Source organism: Hemibagrus wyckioides, linkage group LG02, assembly GCF_019097595.1.
Source record: "Hemibagrus wyckioides isolate EC202008001 linkage group LG02, SWU_Hwy_1.0, whole genome shotgun sequence".
NCBI lineage: Eukaryota > Metazoa > Chordata > Actinopteri > Siluriformes > Bagridae > Hemibagrus > Hemibagrus wyckioides.
This window is the reverse complement of record NC_080711.1, coordinates 25,096,428-25,118,927: the sequence shown is the minus strand read 5'-3', so window position 1 is coordinate 25,118,927 and position 22,500 is coordinate 25,096,428. Positions and strand designations below refer to the sequence as shown.

At 49.5% G+C, this 22,500-nt stretch overlaps 1 protein-coding gene across 2 annotated transcripts in view; it reads left to right on the top strand.

Annotated features, from left to right (window-relative positions):
- The window catches only part of cacna1ia (calcium voltage-gated channel subunit alpha1 Ia), an 85,142-nt gene that overhangs the window by 13,434 nt on the left and 49,208 nt on the right, over positions 1–22,500 (top strand). For both annotated transcript variants that reach the window (XM_058415667.1, XM_058415660.1), the window contains exons 4-6: positions 511–670; positions 15,999–16,323; positions 18,065–18,157. In XM_058415667.1, coding sequence (XP_058271650.1) covers positions 511–670; positions 15,999–16,323; positions 18,065–18,157 — 578 coding nt within the window. The remainder of the gene's footprint in view (positions 1–510; positions 671–15,998; positions 16,324–18,064; positions 18,158–22,500) is intronic.

The window sequence follows — 22,500 nt, the reverse complement described above, 5'->3', positions numbered from 1 at the left end:
CTGTAGGGGGCGGGGCCACACTTGATCTAACCTAATGGGGCTGACCTTTTTTACACCTGGTCTATATTTTATTGTTCTCGAGTCTTTGAGAGAAGAGAAGAGAGTGAACACATCCTGTAGGAGTTTTACAGAGTGTTGTTCAGCTTCAGTCTCATATTTAACACACAGTTTACACACACACACACCATAACTCCACACTGCTCCGTACCTGAGGCCAGGTTTGAGTGGCTTTTCACCTGAGCAGGAACACCACCCTCGCTTCACATCCTCATCCATATTTCAGCTCCTTTTAACTCATGAAATATAAATGCTAATAGAATTAGTGTGTGTGTGCTTTCTGTGAAAACTGGTGAGCGGTTAGTGGTGGGGGTTATGGAGCGATGAGAATTAAATTCAACTTTATAAGGACACACACACATAGACACACACACACACACACACACACATTTGTATGCAAAACTGTCTGTTCTAGAAGTGCTGCACTGAACCTGTGTGTGTGTGTGTGTGTAGGTATGCGGATCCTGGTGAACCTGCTACTGGACACTCTGCCCATGCTCGGAAACGTGCTGCTGCTCTGCTTTTTTGTTTTCTTTATCTTTGGCATCATTGGGGTGCAGCTGTGGGCGGGGCTTCTGCGCAACCGCTGCTACCCTGAGGACAACTTCACACTGTGAGTATGTGTGTGTGTGAGTGTGTGTGTGTGAGTGTGTGTGTGTGTGGGGGGGGGGGGTTGAGGTTGCTGTGACAACCCTGTGGAGTAAAGGGCCAAACATTCACGTTAACTGACAGGAAATGAAAAAGAGAGAGAGAGAGAGTGTGTGAGAGGGACACAGAGAGACAGAGGGAGAGGGATGACAGAGAGAGGGACAGAGAGAGGGAGAGAGAGAGGTAGAGGGATGACAGACAGACAGAGAGAGATAGAGTGAGAGAGGGACAGAGAGAGAGTGTGTGTGTGAGAGAGAGAGAGAGAGAGAGAGGGACAGAGTGAGCGAAGGAGAGGGATGACAGAGAGAGGGACAGAGAGAGAGAGAGAGAAAGAAAGAGAGATGACAGAGACAGTACTGCATGTTCTGTAACAGTTGAGTAAACAGAGGAACTCGTTTCTCTCCTCCTGTCAGGATCCTCACAGCACACTGAGATACAGAAACACATCTTTATAAAACATCCCTCATTTAGCAGAAGCTCAAATATTAAACTTTATACCACAGCAAGACTGAAATCTCCAATCTGATTGGTCAGACACACACACACACACACTTCTGCTCCACATCTGTAATAGTGAGTGAGGTTACTGTGCCGACGTCCTCCACACTTCAGGGGGATTGGGTTTGTTTGAAAATACCAGAGTGTGACAGAAAGAGAGAGAGAGAGAGAGAGAGAGAGAGAGAGAGAGAGAGTGTATGTGTGTGTGTGTGTGTGTGTGTGTGTGTGTTTTATGATGATGTCGTATGCTTTGTGTTCTTCACAGGCTGCTCTGTTCTCCAAACCGTCCTGTTCTTCTTTTGTCTCTTTGTAATTCCCTTCACTCTCTCTGCTGTTCATTCTTCACCACATCCTTATCACACACACACACACACACACACACACAAACACACACACACACACACACACACTTGCTGTCAGTCAGTGTGACAGGTTAATTATCTCTCTGTGTGCTGTATTGTGAACACACCAGTGTTTTGGGGCTGACTGGGAGTGTGTATCTCATCACACTGGGTTCTGGCACACAGCGTTCAGTACCACAAGGGTTAGTTTAAACACCATCACACCACACCATCACACCATCACACCACACCATCACACCATCACACCACACCATCACACCATCACACCACACCATCACACCACACCATCACACCACACCATCACACCACACCATCACACCACACCATCACACCACACCATCACACCACACCATCACACCATCACACCACACCATCACACCATCACACCACACCATCACACCACACCATCACACCACACCATCACACCACACCATCACACCACACCATCACACCACACCATCACACCATCACACCACACCATCACACCATCACACCACACCATCACACCACACCATCACACCACACCATCACACCACACCATCACACCATCACACCACACCATCACACCACACCATCACACCACACCATCACACCATCACACCACACCATCACACCACACCATCACACCATCACACCACACCATCACACCATCACACCACACCATCACACCACACCATCACACCACACCATCACACCATCACACCACACCATCACACCACACCATCACACCACACCATCACACCATCACACCACACCATCACACCATCACACCACACCATCACACCACACCATCACACCATCACACCATCACACCACACCATCACACCATCACACCACACCATCACACCATCACACCACACCATCACACCACACCATCACACCACACCATCACACCACACCATCACACCACACCATCACACCACACACATCACACCACACCATCACACCATCACACCACACCATCACACCATCACATCACACCACACCATCACACCACACCATCACACCACACCATCACACCATCACACACACCACCATCACACCACACCATCACACCACACCACACCATCACACCACACCATCACACCACACCATCACACCATCACACCACACCATCACACCATCACACCACACCATCACACCACACCATCACACCACACCATCACACCATCACACCACACCATCACACCACACCATCACACCACACCATCACACCATCACACCACACCATCACACCATCACACCACACCATCACACCACACCATCACACCATCACACCACACCATCACACCACACCATCACACCACACCATCACACCACACCATCACACCATCACACCACACCATCACACCACACCATCACACCACACCATCACACCACACCATCACACCATCACACCACACCATCACACCACACCATCACACCACACCATCACACCACACCATCACACCACACCATCACACCATCACACCACACCATCACACCATCACACCACACCATCACACCACACCATCACACCACACCATCACACCATCACACCACACCATCACACCACACCATCACACCATCACACCACACCATCACACCACACCATCACACCATCACACCATCACACCACACCATCACACCACACCATCACACCACACCATCACACCATCACACCACACCATCACACCACACCACACCATCACACCATCACACCACACCATCACACCATCACACCACACCATCACACCACTCACCATCACACACACCATCACACCATAACACACCATCACACCACACCATCACAACATCACACCACATCATCACACCACACCATCACACCACACCATCACAACATCATCACACCACACCATCACACCATCACACCACACCACACCATCACACCACACCATCACACCACACCATCACACCCACCATCACACCATCACACCACACCATCACACCACACCATCACACCACACCATCACACCACACCATCACACCACACCATCACACCATCACACCACACCATCACACCACACCATCACACCACACCATCACACCACACCATCACACCATCACACCACACCATCACACCACACCATCACACCACACCATCACACCATCACACCACACCATCACACCATCACACCATCACACCACACCATCACACCACACCATCACACCATCACACCACACCATCACACCACACCATCACACCACACCATCACACCACACCATCACACCATCACACCACACCATCACACCACACCATCACACCACACCATCACACCACACCATCACACCATCACACCACACCACCACACCACACCATCACACCACACCATCACACCACACCATCACACCATCACCCCACACCATCACACACACCATCACACCACACCATCACACCACACCATCACACCACACCATCACACCACACCATCACACCATCACACCACACCATCACACCACACACATCACACCACACCATCACACCATCACACCACACCATCACACCACACACCATCACACCATCACACCACACCATCACACCACATCACACCACACCATCACACCACACCATCACACCACACCATCACACCACACCATCACACCACACCATCACACCATCACACCACACCATCACACCACACCATCACACCATCACACCACACCATCACACCACACCATCACACCACACCATCACACCACACCATCACACCACACCATCACACCATCACACCACACCACACCATCACACCACACCATCACACCACACCATCACACCACACCATCACACCACACCATCACACCATCACACCACACCATCACACCACACATCACACCACACCATCACACCATCACACCACACAACACACCATCACACCACACCATCACACCACACCATCACACCACACCATCACACCATCACACCACACCATCACACCACACCATCACACCATCACACCACACCATCACACCATCACACCACACCATCACACCATCACACCATCACACCATCACACCACACCATCACACCACACCATCACACCACACCATCACACCACACCATCACACCATCACACCACACCATCACACCACACCATCACACCATCACACCACACCATCACACCATCACACCACACCATCACACCACACCATCACACCATCACACCATCACACCATCACACCACACCACACCATCACACCATCACACCACACCATCACACCACACCATCACACCATCACACCACACCATCACACCACACCATCACACCATCACACCACACCATCACACCATCACACCACACCATCACACCACACCATCACACCACACCATCACACCATCACACCACACCATCACACCACACCATCACACCACACCATCACACCACACCATCACACCATCACACCACACCATCACACCACACCATCACACCACACCATCACACCACACCATCACACCACACCATCACACCATCACACCACACCATCACACCACACCATCACACCACACCATCACACCATCACACCACACCATCACACCACACCACACCATCACACCATCACACCACACCATCACACCATCACACCACACCATCACACCACACCATCACACCACACCATCACACCACACCATCACACCACACCATCACACCATCACACCACACCATCACACCACACCATCACACCATCACACCACACCATCACACCACACCATCACACCACACCATCACACCACACCATCACACCATCACACCACACCACACCATCACACCACACCATCACACCACACCATCACACCACACCATCACACCACACCATCACACCATCACACCACACCATCACACCACACCATCACACCACACCATCACACCATCACACCACACCATCACACCATCACACCACACCATCACACCACACCATCACACCACACCATCACACCATCACACCACACCATCACACCATCACACCATCACACCACACCATCACACCATCACACCACACCATCACACCATCACACCATCACACCATCACACCACACCATCACACCACACCATCACACCACACCATCACACCATCACACCACACCATCACACCACACCATCACACCATCACACCATCACACCACACCATCACACCATCACACCACACCATCACACCACACCATCACACCATCACACCACACCATCACACCATCACACCACACCATCACACCACACCATCACACCATCACACCACACCATCACACCACACCATCACACCATCACACCACACCATCACACCACACCATCACACCACACCATCACACCATCACACCATCACACCACACCATCACACCACACCATCACACCATCACACCACACCATCACACCACACCATCACACCATCACACCACACCATCACACCACACCATCACACCATCACACCACACCATCACACCACACCATCACACCATCACACCACACCATCACACCACACCATCACACCATCACACCATCACACCATCACACCACACCATCACACCATCACACCACACCATCACACCACACCATCACACCACACCATCACACCATCACACCACACCATCACACCACACCATCACACCATCACACCACACCATCACACCACACCATCACACCATCACACCACACCATCACACCACACCATCACACCATCACACCACACCATCACACCACACCATCACACCATCACACCACACCATCACACCACACCATCACACCATCACACCACACCATCACACCACACCATCACACCATCACACCACACCATCACACCACACCATCACACCACACCATCACACCATCACACCTCACACACCATCACACCACACCATCACACCATCACACCAATCACACCACACCATCACACCACACCATCACACCACACACCACACCATCACACCATCACACCACACCATCACACCACACCATCACACCACACACCACACCATCACACCATCACACCACACCATCACACCATCACACCACACCACACCACACCATCACACCATCACACCATCACACCACACCATCACACCACACCATCACACCATCCCACCATCACACCATCACACCACACCATCACACCATCACACCATCACACCACACCATCACACCATCACACCACCACACCATCACACCATCACACCACACCATCACACCACACCATCACACCACACCATCACACCATCACACCACACCATCACACCATCACACCATCACACCACACCATCACACCACACCATCACACCATCACACCATCACACCACACCATCACACCACACCATCACACCACACCATCACACCACACCATCACACCATCACACCACACCATCACACCACACCATCACACCATCACACCATCACACCACACCATCACACCATCACACCATCACACCACACCATCACACCACACCATCACACCATCACACCACACCATCACACCATCACACCACACCATCACACCATCACACCACACCATCACACCATCACACCATCACACCATCACACCACACCATCACACCACACCATCACACCACACCATCACACCATCACACCACACCACACCACACCATCACACAATCACACCACACCATCACACCACACCACACCATCACACCACACCATCACACCACACCATCACACCATCACACCATCACACCACACCATCACACCATCACACCACACCATCACACCACAGCATCACACCACACCACCACACCATCACACCATCACACCATCACACCATCACACCACACCATCACACCACACCATCACACCATCACACCACACCATCACACCACACCATCACACCATCACACCACACCATCACACCACACCATCACACCACACCATCACACCATCACACCACACCATCACACCATCACACCATCACACCATCACACCACACCATCACACCACACCATCACACCATCACACCACACCATCACACCACACCATCACACCATCACACCACACCATCACACCACACCATCACACCATCACACCACACCATCACACCACACCATCACACCACACCATCACACCATCACACCATCACACCATCACACCACACCATCACACCACACCATCACACCATCACACCACACCATCACACCACACCATCACACCACACCATCACACCATCACACCACACCATCACACCACACCATCACACCACACCATCACACCATCACACCACACCATCACACCACACCATCACACCATCACACCATCACACCATCACACCACACCATCACACCACACCATCACACCACACCATCACACCACACCATCACACCATCACACCATCACACCACCACACCACACCATCACACCACACACCACACACCATCACACCACTCCACCATCACACCACACCATCACACCACACCATCACACCACACCACACCATCACACCACACCATCACACCACACCATCACACCACACCATCACCACACCATCACACCACACCACACCATCACACCACACCATCACACCACACCATCACACCATCACACCACACCACACCATCACACCACACCATCACACCACACCATCACACCACACCACCATCACACCACCCACCCACACCATCACACCCACACCATCACACCACACCATCACACCACACCACACCATCACACCACACACACACCATCACACCACACCATCACACCACACCATCACACCATCACACCACACCATCACACCACACCATCACACCACACCATCACACCACACCACACCATCACACCACACCATCACACCACACCACACCATCACACCACACCATCACACCACACCATCACACCACACCACACCATCACACCACACCATCACACCACACCATCACACCACACCACACCATCACACCACACCATCACACCACACCATCACACCATCACACCATCACACCACACCATCACACCACACCATCACACCACACCATCACACCACACCATCACACCATCACACCACACCATCACACCACACCATCACACCATCACACCACACCATCACACCACACCATCACACCATCACACCACACCATCACACCACACCATCACACCACACCATCACACCATCACACCACACCATCACACCACACCATCACACCATCACACCATCACACCACACCATCACACCATCACACCATCACACCACACCATCACACCACACCATCACACCACACACACACATCACACCATCACACCACACCATCACACCGTCACACCACACCATTACACCATCACACCATCGCACCATCACACCACACCATCACACCACACCATCACACCACACCATCACACCATCACACCACACCATCACACCACACCATCACACCATCACACCACACCATCACACCACACCATCACACCATCACACCACACCATCACACCACACCATCACACCACACCATCACACCATCACACCACACCATCACACCACACCATCACACCACACCATCACACCATCACACCACACCATCACACCATCACACCACACCATCACACCACACCATCACACCACACCATCACACCATCACACCACACCATCACACCACACCATCACACCATCACACCACACCATCACACCACACCATCACACCACACCATCACACCATCACACCACACCATCACACCACACCACCACATCACACCACACCATCACACCATCACACCACACCATCACACCACACCATCACACCATCACACCACACCATCACACCACACCATCACACCATCACACCACACCATCACACCATCACACCATCACACCATCACACCACACCATCACACCACACCATCACACCATCACACCACACCATCACACCATCACACCATCACACCACACCATCACACCATCACACCACACCATCACACCACACCATCACACCACACCATCACACCATCACACCATCACACCACACCATCACACCATCACACCATCACACCACACCATCACACCACACCATCACACCACACCATCACACCACACCATCACACCATCACACCATCACACCACCACACCACACCATCACACCACACCATCACACCACACCATCACACCATCACACCATCACACCACACCACACCATCACACCACACCATCACACCACACCACACCATCACACCACACCATCACACCACACCATCACACCACACCATCACACCACACCATCACACCACACCACACCATCACACCACACCATCACACCACACCATCACACCATCACACCACACCACACCATCACACCACACCATCACACCACACCATCACACCACACCATCACACCACACCACACCATCACACCATCACACCACACCATCACACCACACCATCACACCATCACACCACACCATCACACCACACCATCACACCACACCATCACACCATCACACCATCACACCACACCATCACACCACACCATCACACCACACCATCACACCACACCATCACACCATCACACCATCACACCACACCATCACACCACACCACACCATCACACCACACCATCACACCACACCACACCATCACACCACACCATCACACCACACCATCACACCACACCACACCATCACACCACACCATCACACCACACCATCACACCACACCACACCATCACACCACACCATCACACCACACCATCACACCACACCATCACACCATCACACCACACCATCACACCACACCATCACACCACACCATCACACCACACCATCACACCATCACACCATCACACCACACCATCACACCACACCATCACACCACACCATCACACCATCACACCATCACACCACACCACACCATCACACCACACCATCACACCACACCACACCATCACACCACACCATCACACCACACCATCACACCACACCATCACACCATCACACCATCACACCATCACACCACACCATCACACCATCACACCACACCACACCATCACACCACACCATCACACCACACCATCACACCACACCACACCATCACACCACACCATCACACCACACCATCACACCACACCATCACACCACACCATCACACCATCACACCATCACACCATCACACCATCACACCACACCACACCATCACACCACACCACACCATCACACCACACCATCACACCACACCATCACACCACACCATCACACCATCACACCACACCATCACACCATCACACCACACCATCACACCACACCATCACACCATCACACCACACCATCACACCATCACACCACACCATCACACCACACCATCACACCACACCATCACACCACACCATCACACCACACCATCACACCATCACACCACACCATCACACCATCACACCACACCACACCACACCATCACACCATCACACCACACCATCACACCATCACACCATCACACCATCCCACCATCACACCATCACACCACACCATCACACCATCACACCACACCACACCACACCATCACACCATCACACCATCACACCACACCATCACACAACACCACACCATCACACCACACCATCACACCACACCATCACACCACACCATCACACCATCACACCACACCATCACACCACACCATCACACCATCACACCACACCATCACACCATCACACCATCACACCACACCATCACACCACCACACCATCACACCATCACACCACACCATCACACCACACCATCACACCATCACACCACACCATCACACCATCACACCATCACACCACACCATCACACCACCACACCATCACACCATCACACCACACCATCACACCACACCATCACACCATCACACCACACCATCACACCATCACACCATCACACCACACCATCACACCATCACACCACACCATCACACCATCACACCATCACACCACACCATCACACCATCACACCACACCATCACACCACACCATCACACCACACCATCACACCACACCATCACACCATCACACCACACCATCACACCATCACACCATCACACCACACCATCACACCATCACACCATCACACCACACCATCACACCATCACACCATCACACCATCACACCATCCCACCATCACACCATCACACCATCACACCATCACACCACACCATCACACCATCACACCACACCATCACACCATCACACCACACCATCACACCACACCATCACACCATCACACCATCCCACCATCACACCATCACACCACACCATCACACCATCACACCACACCATCACACCACACCATCACACCACCACACCATCACACCATCACACCATCACACCACACCATCACACCATCACACCATCACACCATCACACCACACCATCACACCACACCATCACACCATCACACCATCACACCACACCATCACACCATCACACCACACCATCACACCATCACACCATCACACGACACCATCACATCACACCATCACACCATCACACCACACCATCACACCACACCATCACATCACACCATCACACCACACCATCACACCATCACACCATCACACCACACCATCACACCACACCATCACACCACACCATCACACCATCACACCACACCATCACACCATCACACCACACCATCACACCACACGATCACACCATCACACCATCACACCACACCATCACACCATCACACCATCACACCACACCATCACACCACACCATCACACCATCACACCATCACACCACACCATCACACCACACCATCACACCATCACACCACACCATCACACCATCACACCATCACACCACACCATCACACCATCACACCATCACACCACACCATCACACCATCACACCACACCATCACACCACCACACCATCACACCACACCATCACACCATCACACCACACCATCACACCACACCATCACACCATCACACCACACCATCACACCATCACACCACACCATCACACCACACCATCACACCACACCATCAAACCACACCACCACACCATCACACCATCACACCATCACACCACACCATCACACCATCACACCACACCATCACACCATCACACCACACCATCACACCATCACACCATCACACCACACCATCACACCACCATCACACCATCACACCACACATCACACCATCACACCATCACACCACACCATCACACCACACCATCACACCATCACACCACACCATCACACCACACCATCACACCATCACACCACACCATCACACCATCACACCACACCATCACACCATCACACCATCACACCACACCATCACACCACACCATCACACCATCACACCACACCATCACACCATCACACCACACCATCACACCACACCATCACACCACCACACCACCACACCACACCATCACACCACACCATCACACCATCACACCACACCATCACACCACACCATCACACCATCACACCACACCATCACACCACACCATCACACCATCACACCACACCATCACACCATCACACCACACCATCACACCATCACACCATCACACCATCACACCACACCATCACACCATCACACCACACCATCACACCATCACACCACACCATCACACCACACCATCACACCACACCATCACACCACACCATCACACCACACCACACCATCACACCACACCATCACACCACACCATCACATCACACCACACCATCACATCACACCACACCACACCATCACACCACACCATCACACCACACCATCACACCATCACACCACACCACACCATCACACCACACCATCACACCATCACACCATCACACCACACCATCACACCACACCATCACACCATCACACCACACCATCACACCACACCATCACACCACACCATCACACCACACCACACCATCACACCACACCATCACATCACACCACACCATCACATCACACTACACCATCACACCATCACACCACACCATCACACCATCACACCACACCATCACACCATCACACCACACCATCACACCACACCATCACACCATCCCACCACACCATCACACCACACCATCACACCACACCATCACACCATCACATTACACCATCACACCACACCGTCACACCACACCATCACATCACACCATCACACTACACCATCACACCATTACACCATCACACCACACCATCACACCATCACATCACACCATCACACCACACCATCACACCACACCATCACACCATCACACCATCACACCATCACACCACACCATCACACCACACCATCACATCACACCCTCACACCACACCATCACATCACACCATCACACCACACCATCACATCACACCATCACACTACACCATCACACCACACCATCACACCACACCATCACATCACACCATCACATCACACCATCACACCACACCATCACACCATCCCACCACACCATAACATCACACCATCACATCACACCATCACATCACACCACACCACACCATCACACCACATCAACACACCATCACATCACACCATCACATCACACCCATGGCCTTTACACCATCACAACCATGACCTTTACACCATCACACCCATGGCCTTTACACCATCACAACCATGACCTTTACACCATCACACCCATGACCTTTACACCATCACATCCATGAACTTTACACCATCACACCCATGACCTTTACACCATCACACCCATGACCTTTACACCATCACATCCATGACCTTTACACCATCACACCCATGACCTTTACACCATCACATCCATGACCTTTACACCATCACATCCATGACCTTTACACCATCACATCCATGACCTTTACACCATCACACCCATGACCTTTACACCATCACATCCATGAACTTTACACCATCACACCCATGACCTTTACACCATCACACCCATGACCTTTACACAATCACACCCATGACCTTTACACAATCACACCCATGACCTTTACACAATCACACCCATGACCTTTACACAATCACACCCATGATCTTCACACCAACACCATCACAGTTGTTTGGCAGCAAGTGCTGAAATTCTCCAGTGAATTCTCAGTATAAAATGAGAGTGTGTGTGAAAGTGTGTTGTTGTGTTTTGTTGCCTTCTGGGTGTAAACTTCTCTAGCTTTTATTTTGCCGTTGAATGGTTTCCATGGTGACCGACTCAGGGGATGTTTATTCCCCTTTCCAGAGTTTTGCTGATGTTTTATTGTTTATTAGAGAACCTGATTACAGTTGTATCTCTGTCCTGCTCTTGCCTCTGGATCGGAGTGTCAGAGCTTTTCCCTGTTTTCCTGACCACTTCTTCCTGAGTTTCAGTTTTCTCTAATAAAACACTTACACTCGCATCCATGTGTGTGTGTGTGTGTGTGTGTGTGTGTGAGAGAGACGTCTCTCACCGCTGATATCTGACATAAAGCCAGGTTCTGCTCCACAAACACCATCAAGTGGCTTCATGCTGTCCTCAAGGGCAAAGTGCTGGAGGGTTCTTCAAAGTTTTCAAGGGTTCTTAGGATGATAGATGAGTTGTTAGGGTCCACCTAGAATCCTGAAGAATGAGATAGAACTTCAGAGTGAAATTGATTCTTTTGATTCTTTTGTGATTATGTTTGGAAAGGTTTAACAAACAGAAGGTAAAACTGAGATGTGTGTGGAGCTGAAGAGGTTCTGGTAAAAGCCCCGTGACCCGAGAGCATGGAGTCAGTGATGTAAAACACTGTGCTTCAGGTCCAGTGTTCAGTGTTTGTCCAAATCTTCAGAACAGTTTCAGTTTCTGCTGACCTACAGCTCTGAGTTTTGGCTCAGTTTACATCTCAGGGCTCAATTTAGCAAAAAATTAAAAAATAAATAAAAAACACTGCAATGACACAATGATTCACGTCCTTCACTTAAATCGATTCACATTACATTACTCTCCACAGAACCTGTTCTCTGCTGGGTTCTAACCCCAGATTTAGAAGTAGAATAGTTTCTGCTGTCTCTGTTCTATTTTTTTTGTCAAACAAAATCTCTCTCTCTCTCTCTCTCTCTCTCCCTTTCCCTCTCTCTCTTTCTTGGCTTTAAATGAAAAGTGACATTTACACAAGAGGCTGGAGTGAGTTTGTGGAGAGTTGCCATGGGGGGAATCACTACAGTGCCATAATAGCTTGATCTGTTGGGTTAGTTTATCATACGATACCCAGATAGGTGTGTGTGTATGTGTGTGTGTGTGTGTGTGCATTGGCCAGTGAGTCTGTAGATTAAATTGCTCTGGGATTTTGTTGTGTGTTTGAACCAGATACATCAACTCTCAATTAATTAATTCATCTTATTGTCTAATTAGTGAGAGTGAGTGTATGTTAATCATGCAGCCTTCATGACATGTTTATTACTCAGCTACATACGTCCTACTGACCCACAGAGTTCAAAAAAAGAAGAAGAAGAAGAGAAGACAGAAAGAACAGATTAACAGATAACAATATCTTGTTATTTATCTTTGCTCTCTCCTCTTTTCTCAGTCCGTCCGGAGTGACGCTCCCTGCTCCCTACTACCAGCCTCAGGAGGAGGACGAGCGGCCCTTCATCTGCTCATTAGTGCAGGATAACGGGATCGTGTCGTGCTCTGACGTTCCCCCGCTGAGGGAGGGAGGGACACATTGCTGTTTGGATAAAGAGGATGCTCTCCAGGCCCTCGGATCAGAACCGTTCTCCAACACCAGTGCCATGGGGCTTTGTGTCAACTGGAACCAGTACTACACCCGCTGTGTGACTGGAAATAGCAACCCCCACAAGGGTGCCATTAATTTTGACAACATCGGCTATGCTTGGATTGTCATTTTTCAGGTATCATGGACACTTTGATGTTTGTTTGATGGATATATGGGCAGATGCATCAAAAAACATGAAGTGATGGGTGTTAGGGTGATGGAGTGATAGATGTAAGGGTGATGGGGTGATGGATGTGAGGGTGTTGGAGTGATGGATGTGAGGGTGATGGAGTGGTGGAGTGATAGATGTAAGGGTGATGGGGTGATGGATGGATGGAGTGATGGATGTGAGGGTGATGGAGTGATGGATGGATGGAGTGATGGATGTGAGGGTGATGGAGTGATGGATGTGATGGATGGATGCATGGAGTGATGGATGTGAGGGTGATGGAGTGATGGAGTGATGGATGTGAGGGTGATGGAGTGATGGAGTGATGGATGGATGGAGTGATGGATGTGAGGGTGATGGAGTGATGGATGTGAGGGTGATGGAGTGATGGAGTGATGGATGTGTGGGTGATGGAGTGATGGATGGATGGAGTGATGGATGTGATGGAGTGATGGAGTGATGGATGGATGGAGTGATGGATGTGAGGGTGATGGAGTGATGGAGTGATGGATGTGAGGGTGATGGAGTGATGGAGTGATGGATGTGAGGGTGTTGGAGTGATGGATGTGAGGGTGATGGAGTGATGGAGTGATGGATGTGAGGGTGATGGAGTGATGGAGTGATGGATGTGAGGGTGTTGGAGTGATGGATGTGAGGGTGATGGAGTGATGGAGTGATGGATGTGAGGGTGATGGAGTGATGGATGTGAGGGTGATGGAGTGATGGAGTGATGGATGGATGGAGTGATGGATGTGAGGGTGATGGAGTGATGGATGTGAGGGTGATGGAGTGATAGATGTGAGGGTGATGGAGTGATGGAGTGATGGATGGATGGAGTGATGGATGTGAGGGTGATGGAGTGATGGATGGATGGAGTGATGGATGTGAGGGTGATGGAGTGATGGATGTGAGGGTGATGGAGTGATGGATGTGATGGATGGATGGAGTGATGGATGTGAGAGTGATGGAGTGATGGATGGATGGAGTGATGGATGTGAGGGTGATGGAGTGATGGATGTGATGGATGGATGGAGTGATGGATGTGAGGGTGATGGAGTGATGGAGTGATGGATGTGAGGGTGATGGAGTGATGGATGTGAGGGTGATGGAGTGATGGATGTGAGGGTGATGGAGTGATGGAGTGATAGTTGTGAGGGTGATGGAGTAATGGATGTGAGGGTGATGGAGGGATGGATGTGACCCCTCACATCTATCACTCCACCACCCTCACATCCATCCCTCCATCACCCTCACATCCATCCCTCCATCACCCTCACATCTATCACTCCATCACCCTCACATCCATCACTCCATCACCCTCACATCCATCCCTCCATCACCCTCACATCCATCCCTCCATCACCCTCACATCTATCACTCCATCACCCTCACATCCATCACTCCATCACCCTCACATCCATCCCTCCATCACCCTCACATCCATCCCTCCATCACCCTCACATCTATCACTCCATCACCCTCACATCCATCCCTCCATCACCCTCACATCTATCACTCCATCACCCTCACATCCATCACTCCATCACCCTCACATCTATCACTCCGATGTGAGGGTGATGGAGTGATGGATGTGAGGGTGGTGGAGTGATGGATGTGAGGGTGGTGGAGTGATAGATGTGAGGGTGGTGGAGTGATGGAACAGTGTTGTGTGTATGTATTGAAGGTTTCTGTGTGTTCCTCTCTGAAGGTGATCACATTAGAAGGCTGGGTGGAGATCATGTACTACGTGATGGACGCTCACTCCTTCTACAACTTCATCTACTTCATCCTGCTCATTATCGTAAGTTCCTGTTCTCCCAGAACCCTCGCTGTAGAACATCTAGAAGCCTTTAGGATCTGCTGAGAGAACTTTAAAGATCTTTTGTTCAGTGTGTTTCACTATCAGGGGAAGAACCATGAAATATGGAGGGAAGCAGAGATGAACAGATAGAGCACTCATCCAAGCAGAACTCTTTTTTCAAGCTAAGAATGTTTATATATCTAATTAACCCTTAAAGATGAATTTTTACCTGAAAAACTTCGGGAAAGTTCTAGCTATTCAGAAGAAAATAATGAGCACTAATGTGGAGTTAGACTTCCTGAGATAATACACACACTCTCAGAAGAGCAGAGTGTAGGGTCTGTGGAGAAGAAGTTCTCCGTTTCTGATGTAGGGTTCCGTGTAGAGACGTTAATCTCAGAAGGGCTGGAAATGGGAGGAGGGTTAGGGTTTATTGTTTTATTTTTGTCTGTTTACGGTTACACTCCGCCTCCTGCTCTCTCCACTGCAGCTCTCTGAAAAAGAACAGCTTTGTTTTTGTTTTATTTTTTATTTTTATTCCTCCGTTTTGAATCCCTGCTCCGTCTTCGTATCTATCGTGAGTTCTGCTGATTCAGCGTGTCCATGTGTGTCGGTTCTTTGCGGATCTCCTGTACACTTTCATATCTGCTGAAGGTGAAAGCCACAGAGCTCACGTGGGGAACGTGACGCTCGGAGACGTGAGCCAAGAGGAAAGATTATTCATGTTTAGGAGGAAATAAAGAACACAGAGGCTCGAGGCTGCTTGTGATGGATGTCAGAGCTCCGGAGCAGGAAGCGCTGAGGCTGGGAATATGTGGCTTTTAGGGAATGTTGAGAATTGAAATGTAAAAAAGGCCAAAAATAAAAGCTAAAAAAAGAAATTGCTAGATCCATAACTACGTGTTTGTAATTCTTTGCTAATTATCTTTGTGTTTCACGTTTTTATTTTATTTCGTTTGAACCTGTGTCATTTACATCCTGATGCTCTTCCTCTCTGACTGATCGTTTCTTTATGCTGTCTCTCTCATCGACCGTGTGTGTGTGTGTGTGTGTGTGTGTGTATCTACACGCTCTGACAGCCATGTTCAATATGTCAGATTTTGAGGACAAGTCGCTCAGACAGATGGAAAATTGCTCACGTGGGTAATGAGAGTAATAACACGGCTCCGCTCTGACTCTGATGCTTAAACCTACATTAATAACACACTGAACAGCACATAAAGAGCGCAGAGCCAACAGACTGGACAGACAGCTGTGTTACATTAACCTCGGGATTTAAAACGGAAATAAAAACGTGTAAGTCTTTAAAATGCTGGACGTGATGTTATCTTCTTCTCCGTGGAGTTAGAGGATGAACTGGAATAGCTGCTGGTTAAATAGGAGCATTAAATCTTTATTTTATTATACAGATTCCTCTGTGTGTGTGTGTGTGTGTTTAATCTTTTTCCTAGAAAGACCAGAGCAAAACCCATCCTCTTCTTACACTGGTCACAGGTTTGCAATAATTTCACCTTCCTGAAAGAGATCATGTCTCATCCTGATCTCCTGTCAGGCTTGGAGAATTGAGTCAGAGTTCTAGGTCAGTGTTCATGTGAGGAACGTTGCTGGTGTTCAGGTTCTGCAGTTCCTCAGCTCCACATTCAGATGATTTTTAATCATTTCTTCAGAAGAAGCATCTGAAGACTTTTCTGAAGGTCAGTCCATGGTCAGCAGTGTCCAGAACTGAGACAGATGATATAGTTTAACTTTTTTATATAATAATTGAACATTAAATTTGTACAGAAGATTAATTTTGATGAGGTTTTATCGTGCAGGACGTAGTGAGTCTGCGCAGACGAAGGGATTTAATTGTTTCATTAGTCTCCCCAATGCGTGTGAGTAAATATGTGATTTTCCTCTTGGAGGAATTTAGATTTGTCTCGGCTTCTGTGCTGTTTAATTAGTGTGTGTGTGTGTGTGTGTGTGTGTGTAAGTAAGTAAGTAAGCAAGTGTGGTAGTATTTGGCCACGATTCCCTGCTAATCAACACGGTTTGGGGATTTACATAGTCACTTCAGCAGGAATGTGGATATTTTAACTCTCCTGTTGTGTGTTCACTCTGTAACCAGGCAACAGCAGGACTGGGCATGGCTAATCATGTGCTGTCCAATTAGATCGTTTACTGCTAATAATCACAAATGCAGAAGTTACTCTATGACCATAAATGGAAATCTGGCTGTCTTTGAGTCTACATGTCTACATGAGAGCAGCACTGTGTGGGCGTGGCTATAAGGTCATAGGTGTAGACGTGGGCATGTTTTAGTTCTAGAGCTGCTCTGTGTTCTGTGTCTTTAAGTGTGTTTTGAAGACCATTTATAGTTATGGAACTATGGAAATATGGAAAAGAGAGCAGCTCTAAGGGTGTGTCTTATAGTCGATATGGAAATGAGAAAAGCTAAAGGAAGGTAGTGCACTAAAATGCACTGTACTACACTAAAGGAAGCTAGGTCTCTAAAGGAAGCTAGGTCTCTAAAGGAAGCTAGGGCACTAATGGAAGCTAGGGCTCTAAAGGAAGCTAGGGGACTAAAGGAAGCTAGGGCTCTAAAGGAAGTTAGGGCTCTAAAGGAAGCTAGGGGACTAAAGGAAGCTAGGTCTCTAAAGGAAGCTAGGTCTCTAAAGGAAGCTAGGGCACTAATGGAAGCTAGGGCTCTAAAGGAAGCTAGGGGACTAAAGGAAGCTAGGGCTCTAAAGGAAGTTAGGGCTCTAAAGGAAGCTAGGGCACTAAAGGAAGCTAGGGCACTAAAGGAAGCTAGGGGACTAATGGAAGCTAGGGGAATAAAGGAAGCTAGGTTTCTAAAGGAAGCTAGGTCTCTAAGGAAGCTAGGGGACTAAAAGAAGCTAGGGGACTAAAGGAAGCTAGGGCTCTAAAGGAAGCTAGGGGACTAAAGGAAGCTAGGTCTCTAAAGGAAGCTAGGTCTCTAAGGAAGCTAGGGGACTAAAGGAAGCTAGGGGAATAAAGGAAGCTAGGTTTCTAAAGGAAGCTAGGGCTCTAAGGAAGCTAGGGGACTAATGGAAGCTAGGGGAATAAAGGAAGCTAGGTTTCTAAAGGAAGCTAGGTCTCTAAGGAAGCTAGGTCTCTAAAGGAAGCTAGGGCACTAAAAGAAGCTAGGGGACTAAAGGAAGCTAGGTCTCTAAAGGAAGCTAGGGCACTAATGGAAGCTAGGGGACTAAAGGAAGCTAGGGCACTAAAGGAAGCTTGGGGACTAAAGGAAGCTAGGTCTCTAAAGGAAGCTAGGGCACTAATGGAAGCTAGGTCTCTAAAGGAAGCTAGGTCTCTAAAGGAAGCTGGGGCACTAATGGAAGCTAGGGCTCTAAAGGAAGCTAGGGGACTAAAGGAAGCTAGGGCTCTAAAGGAAGTTAGGGCTCTAAAGGAAGCTAGGGCACTAAAGGAAGCTAGGGCACTAAAGGAAGCTTGGGGACTAAAGGAAGCTAGGTCTCTAAAGGAAGCTAGGTCTCTAAAGGAAGCTGGGGCACTAATGGAAGCTAGGGCTCTAAAGGAAGCTAGGGGACTAAAGGAAGCTAGGGCTCTAAAGGAAGTTAGGGCTCTAAAGGAAGCTAGGGCTCTAAAGGAAGCTAGGGCTCTAAAGGAAGCTAGGGCACTAAAGGAAGCTAGGGGACTAAAGGAAGCTAGGTCTCTAAAGGAAGCTAGGTCTCTAAGGAAGCTAGGGGACTAAAGGAAGCTAGGGCACTAAAGGAAGCTAGGGGACTAAAGGAAGCTAGGGCTCTAAAGGGAGCTAGGGGACTAAAGGAAGCTAGGGCACTAAAGGAAGCTAGGGCACTAAAGGAAGCTAGGGGACTAAAGGAAGCTAGTGCATTAATGGAAGCTAGGGCACTAAAGGAAGCTAGGGCACTAAAGGAAGCTAGGGGACTAAAGGAAGCTAGGGGACTAAAGGAAGCTAGAGCTCTAAAGGAAGCTAGGGCTCTAAAGGAAGCTAGGGGACTAATGGAAGCTAGGGCACTAAAGGAAGCTAGGGCTCTAAAGGAAGCTAGGTCTCTAAAGGAAGCTAGGGCTCTAAAGGAAGCTAGGGCTCTAAAGGAAGCTAGGGGACTAAAGGAAGCTAGGGGACTAAAGGAAGCTAGGTCTCTAAAGGAAGCTAGGGCTCTAAAGGAAGCTAGGGCTCTAAAGGAAGCTAGGGGACTAAAGGAAGCTAGGGCACTAAAGGAAGCTAGGGCACTAATGAAGCTAGGGGACTAAAGGAAGCTAGGGCACTAAAGGAAGCTAGGGCTCTAAAGGAAGCTAGGGCACTAAAGGAAGCTAGTGCATTAATGGAAGCTAGGGGACTAAAAGAAGCTAGTGCATTAATG